The 20472-nt window shown below is 36.2% G+C and overlaps 1 protein-coding gene across 1 annotated transcript in view; it reads right to left on the bottom strand.

Annotated features, from left to right (window-relative positions):
- The window catches only part of MAGE (necdin, MAGE family member), a 207129-nt gene that overhangs the window by 47966 nt on the left and 138691 nt on the right, over positions 1-20472 (bottom strand). Inside the window, exon 9 of the mRNA XM_090390466.1 lies at positions 15542-15722. Coding sequence (XP_090246592.1) covers positions 15542-15722 — 181 coding nt within the window. The remainder of the gene's footprint in view (positions 1-15541; positions 15723-20472) is intronic.

Genomic DNA, 20472 nt, shown 5'->3' with positions numbered 1-20472 from the left:
TCTTGACAAATGCAATTAACCCTTTTTGCATGCCAACAATGGCTAGAGCTCCATCTGTAGTAAGGCCACTTAACTTTTCAAATGTTAGCTCAAGTTTTTTCATTGTGACAGCAGTTCCTCTCACATATCAAACTCTGCAGTTATCCCACGAATGAAAACTGCCAGTTGAGCAGCATTTGTTATGTCCGTTGTCTCATCACAAGCCAGAGAGAAAAGTTGGAAATCTCCTGCAGAATCATCCAATGTTTTTTCAATATCTTGTGCTAAGTCAGTAATCCGATCTGAGATGGTTCTCAAACTAACACTCTAAAACAATTTTACTTTGTCTGGTACTAACAACTCCGCAGCAGCCATCATGCACTGTCACAAACTCTCCCTCTACCTGAGGCCTCAGCTTCTTTGCGATTAGCTTGCTCACTACATAACGCATCTGAATAACATTGTCTCTGACACAACGAGGCCTAGTAAAAGCAGCTTGTGATTCCAAACTCCACTGAAGAGCATTGATTTTATCCAAATGCATTTAGCCTCCCAATTCATTGAGTTTAGCATGTTTTAAGCTGTAATGACGCTCCAGATTGGCTTTTTTCATTACTGCTAATGTGTCCTGATAACGCATTGCCACAAACTATTTTCATTACTGCTAATGTGTCCTGCTAATGCATTGCCACAAACTAGGCACACAGGTTTGCCTTTGACTTCAACAAAACAATTATTTGTCCATTTCTCTTGGAAGGATCGACACTCTGCATCAACTTTTCTTTGTAGTCGCCTTTTGTAGGATGTCACTCCACTTAAGTTTTAATAACTATCCAGCGCACGTGTGTGTGTGTGTTGCCAGCGACTTGATTATTTTGCTTTGATCGCTGTTCTAATCCTGCATCTTGGATTTGGAATATATCCGATGTTTGTACCATCGACTCTCGAGGTCTTCTCGTCGGCTGCCGACAAGAAGCATACGTGTCTGTCCCATCATGTACTCACATGTGTCCTGTCTATCCTGTAGTGGGTGTTCCTTGCTTGTTCCTCAAAATTTACGTCATTATTATGATTCACTTATTATAAATTTATGTTGCTATGAAAAAAAAGCTCCTAGATTTATTGAATTTTGAGTCCCGGCTGTGGTTGCCTTGTGCCAAATGATTTCGTGGGCCTTATACGGCTCGCAGGCAAGACGTTTCCCACACCCGTTTTACAGAATAAAAAACAATTTCTGAGAGAAGGAAAAACTCTGCACGTTTGCATCAGATCAAATGAGTTTCACTCTCATTTGAAAAGTCCTAAAAAGGGATTCAAACCCATTTCCTAACTTCTAAACAAACAGCATCACCAATAATGACCAAGTTAACAAGGTTTTGGTTGTATTATATGAAATATATTGTATATTATTAGTGTATAGCCAAAATATTTTGAGACTGATTTATATGTAAAGCAAAATATAATGCAAATATTGATACACAAAGAACAATTTATCTCTTGTTTTCTGAGAGAAGGAAAAACTCTGCACGTTTGCATGAGATCAACTGAGTTTCACTCTCATTTGAAAAGCCCTAAAAAGGGATTCAAACCCATGTCCTAACTTCTAAACAAACAGCATCACCAATAACGACAGATTTTGAATTATTCTATCTGAATATTTTTGAATTTTTTTAAAAAAATACTATATGAGGTGATAATGCAAATGAAACAAGTAGCAGTAGTTTGATTCAATGGGTAAGAGAAGCTACATAACTGGAAGAGCTTCCATGTAAACAGTGGCACATAGCTTGTACCAAATATGGAGAACCAACTGCATCTCTCACTAGTTCTCATTTAATCCTCACTTTTGCATAATATATCCCATTATTTGGGATCTACTTGAATGGTGCACAAATGAAGATGGGCTACCAATTTGAAACTTACTTGGCAAACTTATATATTGGCTGAAACTCATATACCACAAAACACAGGGCACATGCCATTAACAAAAGCATCTCATCCTTACTGACAGAAATTAATGTGTTGTCTCACCACTGACCATAATAACTGCTTCAGTAAAATATTTTATAATTTCAGAGAGAAAATTAGTGGTACTGTGCCCCACTTTTCCTGTAAAGCAGAAATATATTCCAGTAATGAAAAGGGTCTCTATCCCTAATTCATTGCATAACTTGGGCTGTGCCCTAATTCATTTCATCTGCAGGTGTTCTACTGGATTTAGGTCAAGTCTCTGTGCTATAAGGTGTAAAAGGCAGCACCTCAAATTGCCATAATGTAGCATATCTGAAACTGTTCAGAATATCAATGAAGCAATCTAATGGTCATGATTCCATGCACCTAACATTTACAATGCCATTGGATCCGATGAAGAACTCCCAAACTTCATTGCCAGGACAACTGATCTAGGGTCTGACAGTGATATAAGATAACTAGAAATCTTAAAGAAAACTTATTCTTAGTAGTGAGTATTTCGGTACCCAAGTTGCCCTTGTAGCTCAGTGTCATCTCTAGACTTCCATTTCTTCAGTGCATTAACTTGACATGCCAACAAAACATTAAACAATAACTTATTTGTGCATATCACTGCACTAATGTTTCTGGAAAAAAAAGAAAGAAAGTACAGAAAGGTTACTTAATAAAAGGAATCAATCCCTAATATCAGAAATGTTATGAGAAAATAGTTGGAGAAAAAGGGAAGGCTAATAGTGATGATTCATTATCACTAGATTTCTATTCAGAACATGGGACTAGCACTTATTAACACTATGTCAGAGCACATGAATGTTCTAAATTCATGTGGACAGAACATATAAAAAAAGCGACACAAATCATATGTTATTAATCATATGAACTTATGCACCTAATAAGAGATAATTACTTAAGGAAGCATGTGATAGAGGGAATTAGAGGTAGCAAAGTATTGAACCTAGTCATAGGATCAGAAGAGCTATAACCAAGGTGACAACATTGCCTCCAATTGGTGAAAGTGACCAATTGGAAACTGTAAAACATGAGGAATATGCTATCAAGAAAGGATATTTCTGGAACTACAATGCAGATGATTATGAGATGCTTAAGAAGAAGCTTAAATCTCTACCATGGCATAAAACACTGCAGGGTAAATATGTTAGCAGTGCATGAGATATAGTTAAAGGTCATCTAGAGCAGTGGTCTCCAAACTTTTTTTGATCACGTACCCCCAATTGATTGAGCAAAAATCTATTGTAATAAGTATTATAAAGAGGAATTATGCCTTGTATCATCATATAATAATTAAAAAAAAGCTAGATATTTTTACACATTATTTTTATTATTAACAGCTTACAAACATATTTATTACAATATTTAATGTGTACAATGGCCTTGCATTTCTTTCATAATTTCTTGAAATTCTGGTTTGATGGCTTCTGATACTGCGATACAAAGGCCTGGTTCCAAGTTTAATTTATTTTGATATTTGGTTGATATATTTACTCTTTACTATTGATAATATCAAACACTTTTAAAAAATGTAAGCAATTTTGATAATATTAATTCACTATTTCTAGTGTAAATCTAAAAGTAAGTACAAAAAGGCGTTGGAATTGTACAGAAACAATATATACTAAAAAATCGCTAAACTTACTACTAATAGTCAAATAATTAATACAACTGTGGTGTCATCTGTAGATAGCAGGATAACTAAGCAATTTTCCTTCTCTAGTTGGGCTTGTCAACACTAGGACAAATTGCTAGGACAAAAAAGCTGAAAAAATTGCAAAAAAATCAAAAGCCTTCTTGGACGGAGAGTTTGTGAAAGAGTGTTTCATCGCTGCTAGGGAAATTCTGTGCCCAAATAATAAGGAAGTGTTTAAAAAACCGAGTTTGTCTGGGGTAACTGTAGCATGACATGCTGAAGAACTTGCCAATGACATTGAAGGAACTTTAAAACAATGGTCGTCCGAATTTACATCATATTCACTTGCTTTAGATGAGAGCACAGATGTGAAGGATACAGCCCAACTGGCTATCTTTGTCCGTGGCATTGATCAACAATTCACTGTAGCAGAAGAACTGCTAGCACTTGTGCCTATGAAGGGAACAACGAAAGGCACTGATATTCTTGAAGCCGCCAAGAAAACAATCCAGCATTTCAACCTCGTGGGTGTGGTAACTGATGGTGCTCCTGCTATGGAGGGAAAGAACGAAGAGTTTGTTGCACTGCTACGGAAAGAATTGGAACTAGAAGGAAAAGATTTCGTCCATTACCACTGTTTAATCCACCAGGAGAATTTGTGCGTGAAAACTATTGGATTTGAGAATGTCACGAAAGTTATTGTGACTGTCATCAACATTATTAGGGCAAGAGAATTGAATCATCGTCAATTCCAAGAGTGCAAAACAGATCACAGCGATATGGTTTGTTATGGCGATGTGCGTTGGAAGCCGATTGCGGAATTCAACGATCCAAAGTGAATGACAGACTTTGCCTTTGTGACCGACATCTCGGTGCATATGAATGACCTAAATACATGGCTACAATCCAAAGATCAACTGCTGCGCACTCTGTTTGACCACATCAAAGCTTTTGTGGCCAAGCTCAAACTTTGGGCGGTACAACTTGCAAAAAAGACTTAACACATTTTCAGCTTCTCAGTGAGTCCAACTGTTAGTCTCTCGATGAATACACTACAGAATTAGCCGTGTTGCAAAGTGAGTTCAAAGAGAGATTTAGTAATTTTCGTAACCAACAGTCTTCTTTAGATTTATTTTCAATGCCATTCAGTGTTCAATGCTACCGGAATGCCTAGACTGCAAAGACTATTTCTGAGGACGCATTCCCTAATCTTTGCCAGCATGCTTTGAAGATGCTTTGTTAGGAAGCACATACTTACGTGAGCAGTTCTTCTCCAGAATTAAGCTATAATAAATTTAGTTTAATCCTTTATCCAAATGTAAGCAAACAAAGTTTGCACCTGAAAATATCTTCAGGACTGAGGTAAGGTGGTACATCCCTTGGCAACTCGTAGCAAAGGTGGACCAAGCTCTCATCACTCCTTGTCTCAGTATCTCCCATAATGCAAAGCACATCTCCTTGCAGACATGTATACTGCTATGCATTAAGGGAAGGGCCACTACTCAGACCGGTTTCGACCTTTATTGAGGTCTCATCAAGTGGGAGGCAGACCCAGAGTAGTGATACTAAGGAAGAAGCAATGGAGAGGTTGACAACTCATATATTTACCTATATGAGTTGTCAACCAGTGATTATAGGTAAATATGACCTCTCCATTGCTTCTACCTTAGTATCACCACTGGGTCTGCCTCCCACTGACGAGACCTCAATAAAGATCAAAACCAGTCTGGATAGTGGCCCTTCCCTTAATGTATAGCAGTATACATGTCTGCAAGGAGATGTGCTTTGCATTATGGGAGATACTGAGACAAGGAGTGATGAGAGCTTGGTCCACCTTTGCTACGAGTTACCAAGGGATGTACCACCTTACCTTAGTCCTGAAGATATTTTCAGGTGCAAACTTTGTTTGCTTACACTTGAATAAAGGATTAAACTAAATTTATTATAGTCTAACCAAGTGCAAAATAAACTTCCAACATCCAGAAAATGAAGCATGTGAAATCCAAGAAAAGAACTCGGATTACAGACCTACATCTCGAGAATACTCTGTGCATAGCGACTTCCAACATTGATGCCAACATTGACAAGCTGGTCAAGGAAAAGCATTGCCAAGTTTCCCATTGACATTGTAAAATATGAATGTTTTCTTCATTAAATTATCTTTTTTTCAAGTATTGATTTTATTTACTAATCATGAACCCGACTCCTTCACATGCTCGTAAAGATGAGTTTGTTTATTTTTATAGGATTTTATGTAGAGTATCAAATGCACAGCTTGTGAATCTGGAAAGCATCTTACAATTCTAAATACCACAGTATAGCTTAGTGACCCACGAGCTTCATTGAAATTTTTAATGCAGCCCACACTGTCTGAAAGGTTGAAGACCCCTTATGTAATCCATACCATGCATCTCAAAAAAAGTGAAACTGTTACAGCATCAGATTATCGAACAGCTCTGAAGGAATTTAAGGAGGTACTGAAGGAAAAACACTATGAGAAACTGAGTCCAGGCGTGTTGCTTTTGCAGGACAATGCACCTGCTCACAATGCTCATGTAACTAAACAGACAATACACAACTTGGGCTTTCAATGTCTGCCTCACCCATCCTATTCACCATATTTGGTACAAATATGAATATTTCCTATTACCAAATTTAAAGAAAACACTTGATAGGAACAAAATTTACCACAGATGAAGACACATCTGCAGCTGAGGACTAGTTTGTGCAACAAGGGGAAAGACTTTTCTCAGAGGATTGCAAATGATGCAGCAGCAGTATTGTAACAAGTATATAACACTTTGTGGGGAATATGTAGAATAATGTGTAAATTACATTATTTTACTTCAATTCCTTCATGGTGATTATCAGAACTTTTCAGCAAACATTCATAGTTCCCTCTAAATAGAGGTTTTTTTTTTGTTGTTGTTGTTCCCTCAGGCTATTTCATGTGTAGGAAAAAAATTGTACAAGTAGATTGAAGGACTACCAGAGGAAGTCATCCTTGTTCAGCTTTAGCTAATTTCTACCTGGAACATCCAGATGGCTCCTTATTCTTCTCAATACAACTGCAACCATCACTTAGGGTACACTGTGGATGACGTTTTTACCATTTGGTACAAATATGAAGCGGCTCTATCTTCCTTCTAACTAAGGTGAAATATTACACCCTCAAATCAACTATACCATGGCAATATAAAAGGTTGGAAAATTAGCTTTCTTGGACATTTTCTTCCATGTTCCATCTTATGTACCAACAACTTTAGTTTATCATTATATAAAACAAGATTAAGCTCATCATCAAATCTTTACTTAACAGAGCACACAGTGTCTGCTAAAATCCCAATGATCTTGAAACTAGAGTATGGCACCATCCAAAGCATCATATGCAGAATGGCTTAATTTCACAGAAAATTCAGAATATCTGTAAAACTTGGAAAATCTGTCTTGAAAAACTTGAAGAACCCTGACCCTGTACAACAAGTTCCAATTCTATACAAAGCAGGAATCTCTGAATCAATTCCAAATATCATTAAAAGATATAGTTTAGTATTTCCCACAATCTTTCTGTTAAACACTTCTTTGTGACTCTCTGCCACTGATAAACAGATTCTTCTCCTTTCCACTTTATACTCTTCATGGGTCTGATCACTACCAACTAGCTTGTACCTCCTCCATAACATTTTCTTTACCAGCACAGCCTGCTTAATTTCACTGTTCATCCATTTCACTCCTACTCTATTTACTCACTTAAAACCCTTGGTATGCAGTCATATGCTGACTTTGTCAGATACTGCCTTGCAAGTTTCCATGCAGTGTCAACATCTTTTCTGCTCAGCTCATCTACTCAGCATACTGATGCTGATTGACTACAGAGCTTCCTATAATCACCTGCTTTATACTTCCACATGTATCCATTTTTGACAGTGACCTTTTCTTGTTTCATTACTTCCCAAACAAGTACCTCATGATCATTCTCACTAACTGGCAGCAGTGTCAACGTTTCATTAACAACTACATCTTGTGAAATTATCACCAAATCCAAAACATTAAAGCCTCTAGTTCCTTCAAACACATTCGGCTTAAGACACTTATCTCTCAGAAATTCACAAACTCGCTCTCCTTATTCCCATACCCTATCTCCTCCTTCCAGTCTATATTCCTGTAATTAGTCTCCCATCAGGATCACCTTTTTACATGGCCAACAAATTTGCCTAAATGTTTCACAATCGGTATTCTCTGCATTTGCTGGCTTATAACAGCATCCTATCAGATATGCTAACCTGTTTATTTAAACTTCACACTACACAGATTCAAAATCTGTGCATGCACTATCAACTTCTACACTTTGCAGACACAATTCCTCTGCAATCATTAACAGCACTCTCCCTCTCCTCTTTTCACATTTCCATCCTTCTGGAAAATTATATATCCTTCTAGTTCTATTCCCGACATCACATCCTCCTCAGACAACCAAATTTCGCTTCTTCCAATTATTTTTGGGCATACTGTCTCAATCAATGCAACAATATATATATATATATATATCATATCTCACCATCTGTAGTATAGTTTTACTTGGCTTGTTTCCATTAAGGGGGAGAGGAGGGTCAATTGTTATTCCTTTCATTTTGAATCTTGTTCACTAATGATGATCTGTTAGTTTCGGATTGAAATATCTGCATTAATAAAATAGTATTAAGTTCAAGGGGATAATAAATCCCTCATTATTTCAAAGCCAAATAAGAAACTCGAAGATCGAAATCTAAGAGTTTCATGCTGAAGAACTTCCAGCGAGTCCAAGCATTAATCAACACCTTGTAGTACAAAACTAGGGCAACTTGGAGAAAGCTTCAATCACTGTCCTTAATATTTTCTCATAATGTAAAACACAGCTCCTAGGAGATGTATTACTATTTTACATTATGAGGTAAGGTCACTACCCAGACCGGTTTCAACCTTTATTGAGGTCTAATTAGTGAGTAGGTAGACCTGGATAATACCAAGGTTTAAGTGGACCGAACTTGCATACCTTTACTATACGAACTGCCAGAAAGTTGTACCCATATATTCTTACTACAATCAAGAGCCAAGAAGCTATTTTTTTCGGCAACATAAATTAAGGGGGATAATAAATCACTCATTATTTCAAAGCCAAATAGGAAACTCGAAGATCGAAATCTAAGAGTTTCATGCCGAAGAATTTCCAGCGAGTCCAAGCGTAAGTCAACACCTGGTAGTACAACACTAGGGCAACTCGGAGCAAGCTTCAATCACTGTCCTTAATATTTTCTCATAATGTAAAACACAGCTCCTAGGATATGTATTACTGAAAAGTAATACATCTCCTAGTTTTACATTATGAGGTAGGGTCGAAACCATGCTGAGTTTCGACCTGAATAAAGGTCAAAACCCAGACCTTTATTGAGGTCTCATCAGTGAGTAGGTAGACCTGAATAATACCAAGGTTTAAGTGAACTGAACTTACTCCTAGGCACAAATCCTAGGAGCTGCGTTTTACATTATGAGAAAATATTAAGGACGATGATTGAAGCTTGCTCCACCTTTGCTCCGAGTTGCCCTAGTGTTGTACTACCAGGTTTGACTTATGCTTGGACTCGCCGGAAATTCTTCGGCATGAAACTCTTAGATTTCGATCTTCGAGTTTCCTATTTGGCTTTGAAATAATGAGGGATTTATTATCACCTTAACTTAATTTACATCACCGAAAAAAATAGCCTCTTGGCTCTTGATTGTAGTAAGAATATATGGGTACAACTTTCTGGTAGTTTGTATAGTAAAGGTATGTAAGTTCGGTTCACTTAAACCTTGGTATTATCCGGGTCTACCTACTCACTGATGAGACCTCAGTAAAGGTCGAAACCTTACCTCATAATGTAAAACAGTAACACATCTCCTAGGAGCTGCATTTTACATTTTGAGAAAATATTAAGGACAGTGATCGAAGCTTGCTCTACCTTTGCTCCAAGTTGCCCTAGTGTTGTACTACCAGGTGTTGACTTACGCTTGGACTCGCCGGGAGTTCTTCGGCATGAAACTCTTAGATTTCGATCTTCGTATTCGGCTTTGAAATAATGACTGGTGATTAGTTTACGGAATTAACAACGCATATAAAGTATATTAATTAAAGGTAACTTTAATGAATAACTTCTATATTTTGCCAACGTCACATTGCCATCTTCAGGAACATAAAGATATGGTATGTGCACGCAGGCACTAACACAAAGCAAATGTGGAAGAAAGAGCAAGAAACTAATATTGTTCCTAAAGTCCTAATGATGCCCTCTGGTGGGATAATTTGGTAGTCTTGGCAGTTGGGCTGAAGTTCTCATAATGTAAGTCTCCCAAATTTGGGGTAGTTTCATGCACCCAAATTTGTTGAGGTTAGGAACGTTTTTTTTTTACGTTGCCGAAATATAGAAGTTATTCATTAAAGTTACCTTTAATTAATATACTTTATATGCGTTGTTAATTCCGTAAACTAATCACCAGTTATGTCTGACCAATGTATAAGCCTTGCTACTAGAATTTGAAATAATGAGGGATTTATTATCCCCTTAATTTGCATCACCAAAAAAAATAGCTTCTTGGCTCTTGATTGTAGTAAGAATATATGGGTACAACTTTCTGGCAATTCGTATAGTAAAGGTATGCAAGTTTGGTCCACTTAAACCTTGGTATTATCCAGGTCTACCTACTCATTGATGAGACCTCAATGAAGGTTGAAACCAGTCTGGGTAGTGACCTTGTCTCATAATGTAAAACAGTAATACATCTCCTAGGAGCTGCATCTTACATTATGAGAAAATATTAAGGACAGTGATCGAAGCTTGTTCCACCTTTGCTCCGAGTTGCTCTAGTGTTGTACTACCAGGTGTTGACTTATGCTTGGACTCGCCGGGAGTTCTTTGGCATGAAACTCTTAGATTTCGATCTTCGAGTTTCGTATTCGGCTTTGAAATAATGAGGGATTTATTATCCCCTTAACTTAATTTCCATCACTGACAAAAATAGCCTCTTGGCTCTTGATTGTAGTAAGAATATATGGGTACAACTTTCTGGCAATTCGTATAGTAAAGGTGTGTAAGTAAGTTCGGTTCACTTACACCCTGGTATTATCCAGGTCTTCCTACTCACCGATGAGACCCCAATAAAGGTCGAAGTAGTGACCTTACCTCATAATGTAAAACAGAAATACATCTCCTAGGAGCTGCGTTTTACATTATGAGAAAATATTAAGGACAGTGATAGAAGCTTGCTCCGAGTTGCCCTAGTTTTGTACTACCAGGTGTTGACTTACACTTGGACTCGCTGGAAGTTCTTCGGCATGAAATTCTTAGATTTCAATCTTCGTATCTGGCTTTGAAATAATGAGGAATTTATTATCCCCTTAACTTAATTTACGTCGCTGAAAAAAATAGCCTCTTGGCTCTTGATTGTAAAATAGTATTAAATTTACAATGTGTCACCAGTAGATTTCAGATATTGATTTCTTCTTTCATGGACTGCTGACTTCTTGTATACCATAGAGAATTCTTTTTCTTTGTAGACAACTTCAATGGATGCCTCCATGCCTAAGACAATCAAAATGTCTTCTTTACATTTTACCACTCAGTCTCTTAGTTTGATTAATGCTTGCAAAACGTGTTTGCTTTTTTCCCCAATATTTGAGTCTACAGTTGACAAATGGAGTTATTTGACTGATTCATTTCAAAAACTTTAATACACATTTTTGTGCTCAACAGTAAGTAGTTATTCATTTTATATTTTGAATCTCCTGTACATCCACATCTTCAATCATACTGGAGGTACCACTATTAAAAACATCACATCAATACATGAATTTATATGTGATGGAACATAATGTTAGTGATGACTGATTTCAATTCCTAAGTAGAAATACAGCAGATACATATTATCACTATCCCAGCTCTTTGTTCCAAAGCAATTCTATATGTCTGGAACATATTTCCTATAACCAGCATTTCATTTTTCTTTATACCATCAGAGTCAGAGTTTCCATCTCCAATGATACAATTCGTTCCTACTGGAACCTTCTGTGGGAACACAGATGCAAATAGGTGCACATCATTGTCAGATTTCCCAATTTGAAATCTACTCACATCATGCAACCACAAATTGGCTCCCATTGAAGAGTTTATTTCATGTTTAATTTTGACTTACACAGCGACCCATATTTTCTCACCAAAAAAAAATCCTTTCTATCATCTGGACTATCCTGGAGTATCCATTCTCCTACAAACTTCGATACTTCAGACAAACTGGAAGAACTGATATCTGTCTAAAAGAACCATCTACACCAGTATTTTTCAAACTTTTTTGAATGTGACCCAAAATAAGAAACACATTGTGACCCAGTACAAACATACACATATATAGTATTACTAAACTGAAACAAGAGTTAAATATATAAATAAATAAAACATATCAAATATAATAAAGTAAAAACAAAAACATAGCAAAGTTACTATCAAATATGATTTTATTAACATTTAAAAACAACACAGAAAAAAAACTCAAAATAAACAATACAAAACAGAAATTAGGAAATATTTAATGCAATGGGTGTGCTTAAGTTCATCCCAATCTGGAAAACATGAGAACAATGCTACATATATCTAGTGCACTTTCAGTATGTTTCTTTCATTTCCAATCAGTTCAAGGTCTCAATTCTTTTTTCTTCTAATAAAAAAACAGTCCAGTTTGAGGGGCCTGATTTTTACTAGATTGAAATGTTACATTTTTCATCAACTTGAAAAATGTTGAATTTAATAACATCCTATCTGAAACATGCACTGATAATTCATAATTGACATTGGACTGACAGCTAAATAGAACTTCTTTTTTTTAATTCTCATGAAGACAAATGCCACAAGAGGTCTCTAGTGAAGGAAAAGGTCACCCCCACACCTAATTGGTGTGTTAGAAAGTTTACACTTACAACAGTTTTGTAATGTGCAGCGTCCATTTGAATTTTATAGTTAGATTTGAACACTTCTACAAAATTAAATCAAACTGTTTTAAAGCTACAAAATCTGTTGACATTTTCTATTCTATTTCATATATATATATAAAACATGCTGGTTGTGACTCATAAATGTATTTCATTATCCACTAATAGATCATGACCTGCAGTCCAAAAAACACTGATCCACAGGGACACAGTCAACTGGGCAACAGAATAAAAGATCAAATATGCAATTCTATTCTGTTCATCTATTACCAGGTAAAAATGAGTTAAAAGAATGGTATAAACATAAAATTTGAAAAATCTTGCTTATAATTAAGTTTATTTAAGTTTATTTTTATTGTGTAGTTAGGATAGTTTAGTTTAGATTAAGTAAGGTTAGGTTATTTGAAAAATCTCACTTATAATTAAGTTTATTTCAAGTTTAAGTTTAACTTTAAGTTTATTTTTATTGTGTAGTTAGGTTAGGTTAGATTAGGTTACTAGAAATTAAACTACAAATTATGTTTGATAATTACAAAATAACATTACTAAATGAATTAAAAAAATTGTATTTTTATTGTTTTCTTTATTTTAATATTGTGCAATTATACCTTTTCATCATTTTCGGAGAACTCTTTTTAACCATCTCTTTCTTAAATGATCCCACAAATTTTGATATATGATATATATATACGAAAATATATAATATAAATATTTATTAACTAAATAAAGAGCCAAGAGGCTATTTTTTTTTTTTTTTTTTAATCAGTCTAGGTAGTGACCTTCCCTCATTATGTAAAACAGTAATACTTCTCCTAAGAGCTGCATTTTACATTAAGAGAAAATATTAAGGACAGTGATTGAAACTTGCTCCACCTTTGCTTCGAGTTGCCCTAGTGTTGTACTACCAGATGTTGACTTATGCTTGGACTCGCCGAATGTTATTCGGCATGGAACTCCTAGATTTTGATCTTCGAGTTTCTTATTCAGCTTTAAAATAATGAGGGATTTATTATCCCCTTAACTTTATTTATTAACTAGCTGACTCATTTTTTGTGTTGGAAATTTCAATATGACTTCTATACAATTCGTAATTCTACACAATAAAAATAAACTTAATTATAAGCGAGATTTTTCAAATTTTATGTTTATACTGTTCTTTTAACTAATTTGTCCAAAAATATTATTTAAATTTTGATAATAGATCAACAGAATAGAATCATATCTGATCTTTTATTCCGTCGCCAACTTGGCCATCGCCCAGTTGACCGTCACCCGGTTGTCTGTTGCTCAGTTGTCGTACCCGATCCACACTACAGCTATTCTGCAGTATCAGACCATGCTTCATACTGACCACTTTGAGACCCTCAGCAAGATACCATCACTGCACCAGTTACTATGTATGAGCTTGCCTTTTACAATTAGTCAGCATTTGCCATCCTGCTGGTGTGCCTGCATGTGAGCATGCGATTATCATATTTCTTTATGTCCAAGAAGATATTAATGACCATGGTGAAATATTGGCTTGATATAATGTAATGTTGGAAGTATAAATATGAGAAATTATTCCTCGAATCTGCCTCTGCCTTAAGAAACTACTCAAACCTCAATAAATTTGATTGCATGAAAGTGTCCCAAATTTGGGATGCTCTTATCCTCTTCTCATCTTCAGCCCCCTCAGCCAAGGACACCCATTATGGCACTGTTGGTATAATGTGTGCATACACACATCATATTCTACTGTGTTCTCTGATGATGGGAATCTGACTTTGCCAAAATACTGGAAATATTAATTAAATTTAGTGTAGTTAATATTAGTCTATGTAGTAATTTACTTTAAAAAATACAGTTATGATACACTTAATACATTATAGTATACACACTTTCCTTTCCGATGGCTACAGTTCCTACAGAATCAAAAAAATAATCAGTTCTTCTCTAATCTGTGGACTGAGGAAGGATTGATGCTATCAGCATCTCCTGCACTCAAAGCACATCTGAAAAAATAGCCAGACTTTTAAAGAAATACATCACCTGTATAGTTTTCAGGCCTCACTTGAAACTAGCTACTCTTATCCATTTCTAAATGCCAATTCCTTCCTTTCTCAGTTCCTACTTCTGCAAGTTTGCCTATTGTGGACAGATAAGCTCATCATTTGCACAGAACAACATAAAAAATACATCTGCAATTATGACTGTGATCAATCAGGGTCATGCAGATCAATGCTTTAGGTACTGTGCATAGAATCAATTAGAAAACCCACCGTGCCTCAAGTTTAGAAGAGAAAGACTGTTTTAAGAATCTGTAATTGCCCTCAAAAACCAGCCTAATCTTAATAAATATGGATACATATTTCCTAAAATATAGGAAACGTTGATCTCTTAGATCCCAGTTTACAACAAGCCTCCAGTATGTATCAACAGAGGGCAGCCCACAGTCAGAATTCTACTCTCGTATCCACATCTTTCACTTAATTTAGTGTTGCCTTTGTGCATGTTACAAGGTTTATATTATACTCACTGAAAATGTCTATATGACAAATGAAACAATAGAATAATTAAAGTGTTTTAAATCCTTTCCCAGTGCTGTTTTACTCAATTAAGCCTTCAACATGAAGCATGCAACAATTTGTCCAACTGCAAATTTTTCATTTGGTTCATTCTAGACAATTTCTTTCATTGTATGAAAAGTCTGACTAAAATGGACTTTCAGCTTTTATCATTTATAAAAAGAAGCAAAAAAAACAGATACAAATACTACTGGAATATGAACAATGCAGAGTTCCAAAAGCATGTATGGGAAAAAAGCATCTTACTGGGAGGCAAATAACGTAGTTACATCAGTGAATGCAATAATTATATTTAAAATAGTAATTCATGAAATTTTCACAATCTGTACAGGTAAATCAGAACTTAAAATAAAGTGTGATAAACTAGTTATATACTAAAATTACCTGGCAAACGAATTCTAGCATCTCTCGTTTTGCAAGTTCTAGTTTAGCTCTTTGGCCTAATGAAAACTCATACACTGGTGGGTCAGTACCCTTCACTAAATTATACTCTAAATACAACTGCCTTACAAACTCCTGAGTAATCAATTTCCTGATATCTCCAAAGAGAGGATGGTGTTTGTCCCTTTAAGTACATTACAACATTATAATAGTGTAAGAATATAAAAATGTAAACTATTTTTACTTTTTGTGTACAAAGATTTACTTTCCTTATAAAATAAATAAAATATTAATTAATGAACAGATTTTTTCCCCTGGCTTTAAACCTCTCCTAAGCTGATCATATAAACAGACTGATTCCACTTCCCAATTAACGGGTCACGGTTTGAATTCAATTCATGCTTAAATTACATTTTTAGTTCATGTTTAGTAACTGGAATAGGGTTTCCAGATTACTCAGTACTGATGGTCCAGAGCTTTATAACTTTTTTGTAAGTTGGATTCACATTATTAAAAAAATAAACTTGCAAATCAATTCATTCTGTTTATATCACATTTCAAGCGTGCAATATATTAGCAGAAATAAAAATATGAATGACAATGACATGTTTTTTTGAATTTTATGAAAATTAAACATAAATCCAGTCATTTTGTTTATTTCAAACTTTAACACACACACACACCAGTGGTGTCACGTGCCCATGACTGTTGGGTGTGCTGTCATGTGGCTTATGCAGCTCTCACTGCAAAATTCACAATTTGACTGCAATATATTTTTAATGAAGTAGGAAAGTTTTAAGAGTACATAGGGCATCAGCGCCCATCTTAATTTTTCCAATTCAATTAATTGTACGATAACTTTCAATACTTTAATTTATCAATTAATTTTAACCAAATCTGCAAAGAGTAAAGGAAATAATGAAGGAGAATACTATGTTTGGCTGGTATATTTGAATTACTAAAATGAACCATCATTAACAGGTCATGTGAGAATGGAAAACACAAAAGAAAGAATACTGAAAGTTTATTTATCACTTGATCAGACTATAATAAATTTAGTTTAATCCTTTATCCAAGTGTGTGCAACAAAGTTTGCGCCTGAAAGTATCTTCAGGACTGAGGTAAAGTGGTACAACACCGGGCAACTCCTTGCAAAGGTGAAGAAAGCTACCAGCACTCCTATCTCAGTATCTCCCATAATGCAAAACACATCTCCTTGCAGATATGTATAATGTTATGCATTAAGGGAAGGGCCACTGTCCAGACTAGTTTTGACCTTTATTGAGGTCGAATGGGAGTTCATGTCTCTCATCATCGGCCTTTGGAGAATAAAGCATGCTGAGGGTCAGCGAACAGTAAGAGAGGAGAATAATGAAAGATAGAGTAGGACAGTAGGAGGTAAAAGAGGCCTCAGTCAACCTGTTTAGCCTTATATGGCTAATTGGTCTGTGACACATATTCTCAATTTATCTGTTAAAAAAAAAAAAAAATGTAACCATAAAAATTTTGACTAATAGTTCACTTATAAATTTATCCTTAATAATTTCATCAGTTATCTATGAAGGAGATCCATTGACCTGTTTTGAAAACAATAATTTCAGTTAGAACTTTTTTTTTTTTTTTTTTTTAAATTACATAAAAATCAAAGGACTTAAGGTCCGGTCAGTTGAACTGAAAGGAAACAAAATAAGGAACTTGCAAACCTGGTACCACTGGGACTTAGAATGGGGTAGAAGACTGGCCCGGGAGATGCCGCTCACAAGGAGCAGCACCGCCTCGCAGTAAGCCTTCGCAGCCCGGGTTCTCAGATCTACCCCCCTTATTTGGAGTAAAGGAAACCGTGCCAGCGAAAGCTTTGTGGCGAGGAAGAACAGAGTGGTTGTTACTTTTCCTAGGGAGAGTTAGGTGGAGTTTTGGAGATACTAAAGAAATATACAGGGCTTGATGCGTCCCTGTATAAGAAAGCATATTTTCGGTGGTTTGCAGTATTTGTTCACAAATTTAAAGTCACCTAGTAGATGTCTCTCTTGCGCAAGAAATTTAGGAAGGTAAAAAAAGAAACCTTTCCTTATTCCTGCGCATATTAAATTTGCGTCCCGTACCTGGGATTTTTTCCATACCTTCCAGATGTGATACTTTAAGACGTTAATTAAAAAAATGGCGAATTTTTGGGTCTTGTTGACTGGTGGCGGGAATTGCAGGTATATGACCTCTTCTAGTGATAGCATCGGGATTCCCAGTGCTGTGCTCAGTCTTTGCCAGACGCGTAGGTCTCTTCAGTGGAAGCCAGGCCCAAGTGGAGATACCAGGCAGAAGCATTAGCAAGGTCATCTCCTCCTAGAGGAGCTGCTAAACGGTGTGCCAACTTTTTATTAAATTACTCTGGATTTAGAGAAAGATGTTGAAAGTTTATTTTTCACTTGGTCAGACTATAATAAATTTAGTTTAATCCTTTATCCAAGTGTGTGCAAACAAAGTTTGCCTGAAAGTATCTTCAGGACTGAGGTAAAGTAATACAACACTGGGCAACTCCTTGCAAAGGTGGAGCAAGATACCAACACTCCGCAAGGAGATGTGTTTTGCATTATGGGAGATACTGAGATAGGAGTGCTGGTAGCTTTCTCCACCTTTGCAAGGAGTTGCCTGGTGTTGTACCACTTTACCTCTGTCCTGAAGATACTTTCAGGTGCAAACTTTGTTTGCACACACTTGGATAAAGGATTAAACTAAATTTATTATTTTTCACTTGGTCAGACTATAAACTTTCAACATCTTTCTCTAAATCCAGAGTAATTTAATAAAAAGGTGGCACACCGTTTGGCAGCTCCTATAGGAGGAGATGACCTTGCTAATGCTTCTGCCTGGTATCTCCACTTGGGCCTGGCTCCCACTGAAGAGACCTCAATAAAGGTCGAAACTAGTCTGGGTAGTGGCCCTTCCCTTAATGCATAACATTATATACATATCTGCAAGGAGATGTGTTTTGCATTATGGGAGATACTGAAATAGGAGTGCTGGTAGCTTTCTTCACCTTTGCAAGGAGTTGCCCGGTGTTGTACCACTTTACCTCAGTCCTGAAGATACTTTCAGGTGCAAACTTTGTTTGTACATACTTTTGTAAATTTTGTTTAAAGGATTAAACAAAATTTACAAAAGAAAGAATAAGTGTGAGTAGAAATACTTCATTAATGACAAACAAATTATTAATAATTGACATTTGTGATGTGTCCTATAATTTGCTGGATAGAGCGAATAGCATGTGATCCTATTAAATCTAGACACGAATAAGTGAATTTATGATGGTATAATTTAAAAAAAAACTTTTGAGGAGAGGGGAAGAAATCTGTTTGCAAAGTATAAATAACTAACCAATAATAAACAGCCACTATAAGGGGTGGAGAGAGAGCTAATGATCAAGTGATTCATTTAGCTGTTGCAAGAATACACAAGGTTTGATGGAGGAGCAAATAACCTTGTAAAATTTGTTTTACATGTTAACATATATTTCGCTGGTTTATGTATATTTTGCTTCGTTTTCTAAGAATTGTCTTTTGATTACTGAGACTCAGATATATATTTTACGCAATAATAGGACACATAATATCCTCTCATTATTGGAATTATCCACACTTTCACAAATCCTACATTCATTCTCTATGTTCACTGGGCATCTATAGATGTCGTATGGTCACTCCAACGCCCGGTGATGTGCCATACCAGGCCTCGCCATGTAGTCCTGTTGTTTGCTTTTTTGGCGGCCTCAACTCTCTGAAGATCAGCGACTCCACACACACACACACCATCCATCTCATTGATGGTCTCCGCACAGTTAGCCTAGTGGCTTTGTGCTTCGCAACCATATGCCTGGGGAAGGAGTGTCTTAGGTTCAATTCCCGTCGACGACGTGAGGAGCTTAAGAATCTTCTTCAGCCATAGCCAAGTTAGCCGGTCTTGGGCGTGGACAGCAGGTTTTTTTCCGCACTTTATCTGGGGTTTTTCATCCCGCAAGCAGGTCATGGACACACACGGATTGCAGTCAGGAATACTGACCCAGCCATTAGTCTGATTCGTCAGCTATGCCAGTTCCGGAGCCCGGATAAAATGGGGGGGGGGGGGGGCTTAGATGGTGGCGTACATTCCCGTAAAAGGAACTTACACTGTATCATCACACGTAATTAATTAATTCACGGTCTATCGCGTCCTCTTTTTCCAGGAACTTTACCTTCTATTATTGTTCTGAGGTCTCCCTTCCATCCTTTTTGTGTGTCCAAAATATTTTAACTTTCTTCTGTCAATATCCTTAAGGAGCCTTAAAGTTCTACTGATCTTTTCTAACACACATTCATTTGTATACCTTTCAGTATATGATATCCTCAACAGCCTTCTGTAACACCACATCTCAAAAGCAGATGTCCGTTTCTTATCCGACTTCTTTATGTTCCAAGTCACACATCCATAAGTCACTGTTGGAAAACAACTGCATCCAAAATCCTCAGCTTTGTTCACATGGAGACAGATTCATCCTTCCAGATTTTAGATAGGTCTCTGACTGTTGTTTTAGCCATTCCTAACCTTTTTCTCACATCTTCTGAATAGCAATTCTTCACATTAATAATGGATCTCAAGTACTCAAACTTGCTGACTTCCTCAATTCTTCCTCCTAGGTACTGTTGTGTGCCAATTTGTGATTTATATTCTACCTAGTATTTTCCTCTTATCTATGTTCTACTATTATCTATGCTCGAGATATCACCAAAAATTTTTACTAATACTTAAGTTACTTCTCCCCTTAGTATTCCTAATATTTGTATTTATACTGCACCTTTTTGGGATATTTAGTTTGAGATAATATATACAAAAACAAGGAGAAAGAACTAAAATATGTCTGAAAGTGAAACAATGTTGCAGTCGTGACACTTTGTCTCGTTTCTTAA

The sequence above is a fragment of the Typopeltis vanoorti genome, chromosome 3 (assembly GCF_054136105.1).
Source record: "Typopeltis vanoorti isolate ZY-2024b chromosome 3, IOZ_Tvanoo_1.0, whole genome shotgun sequence".
NCBI lineage: Eukaryota > Metazoa > Arthropoda > Arachnida > Uropygi > Thelyphonidae > Typopeltis > Typopeltis vanoorti.
This window is presented reverse-complemented; position numbering and strand designations above follow the sequence as displayed.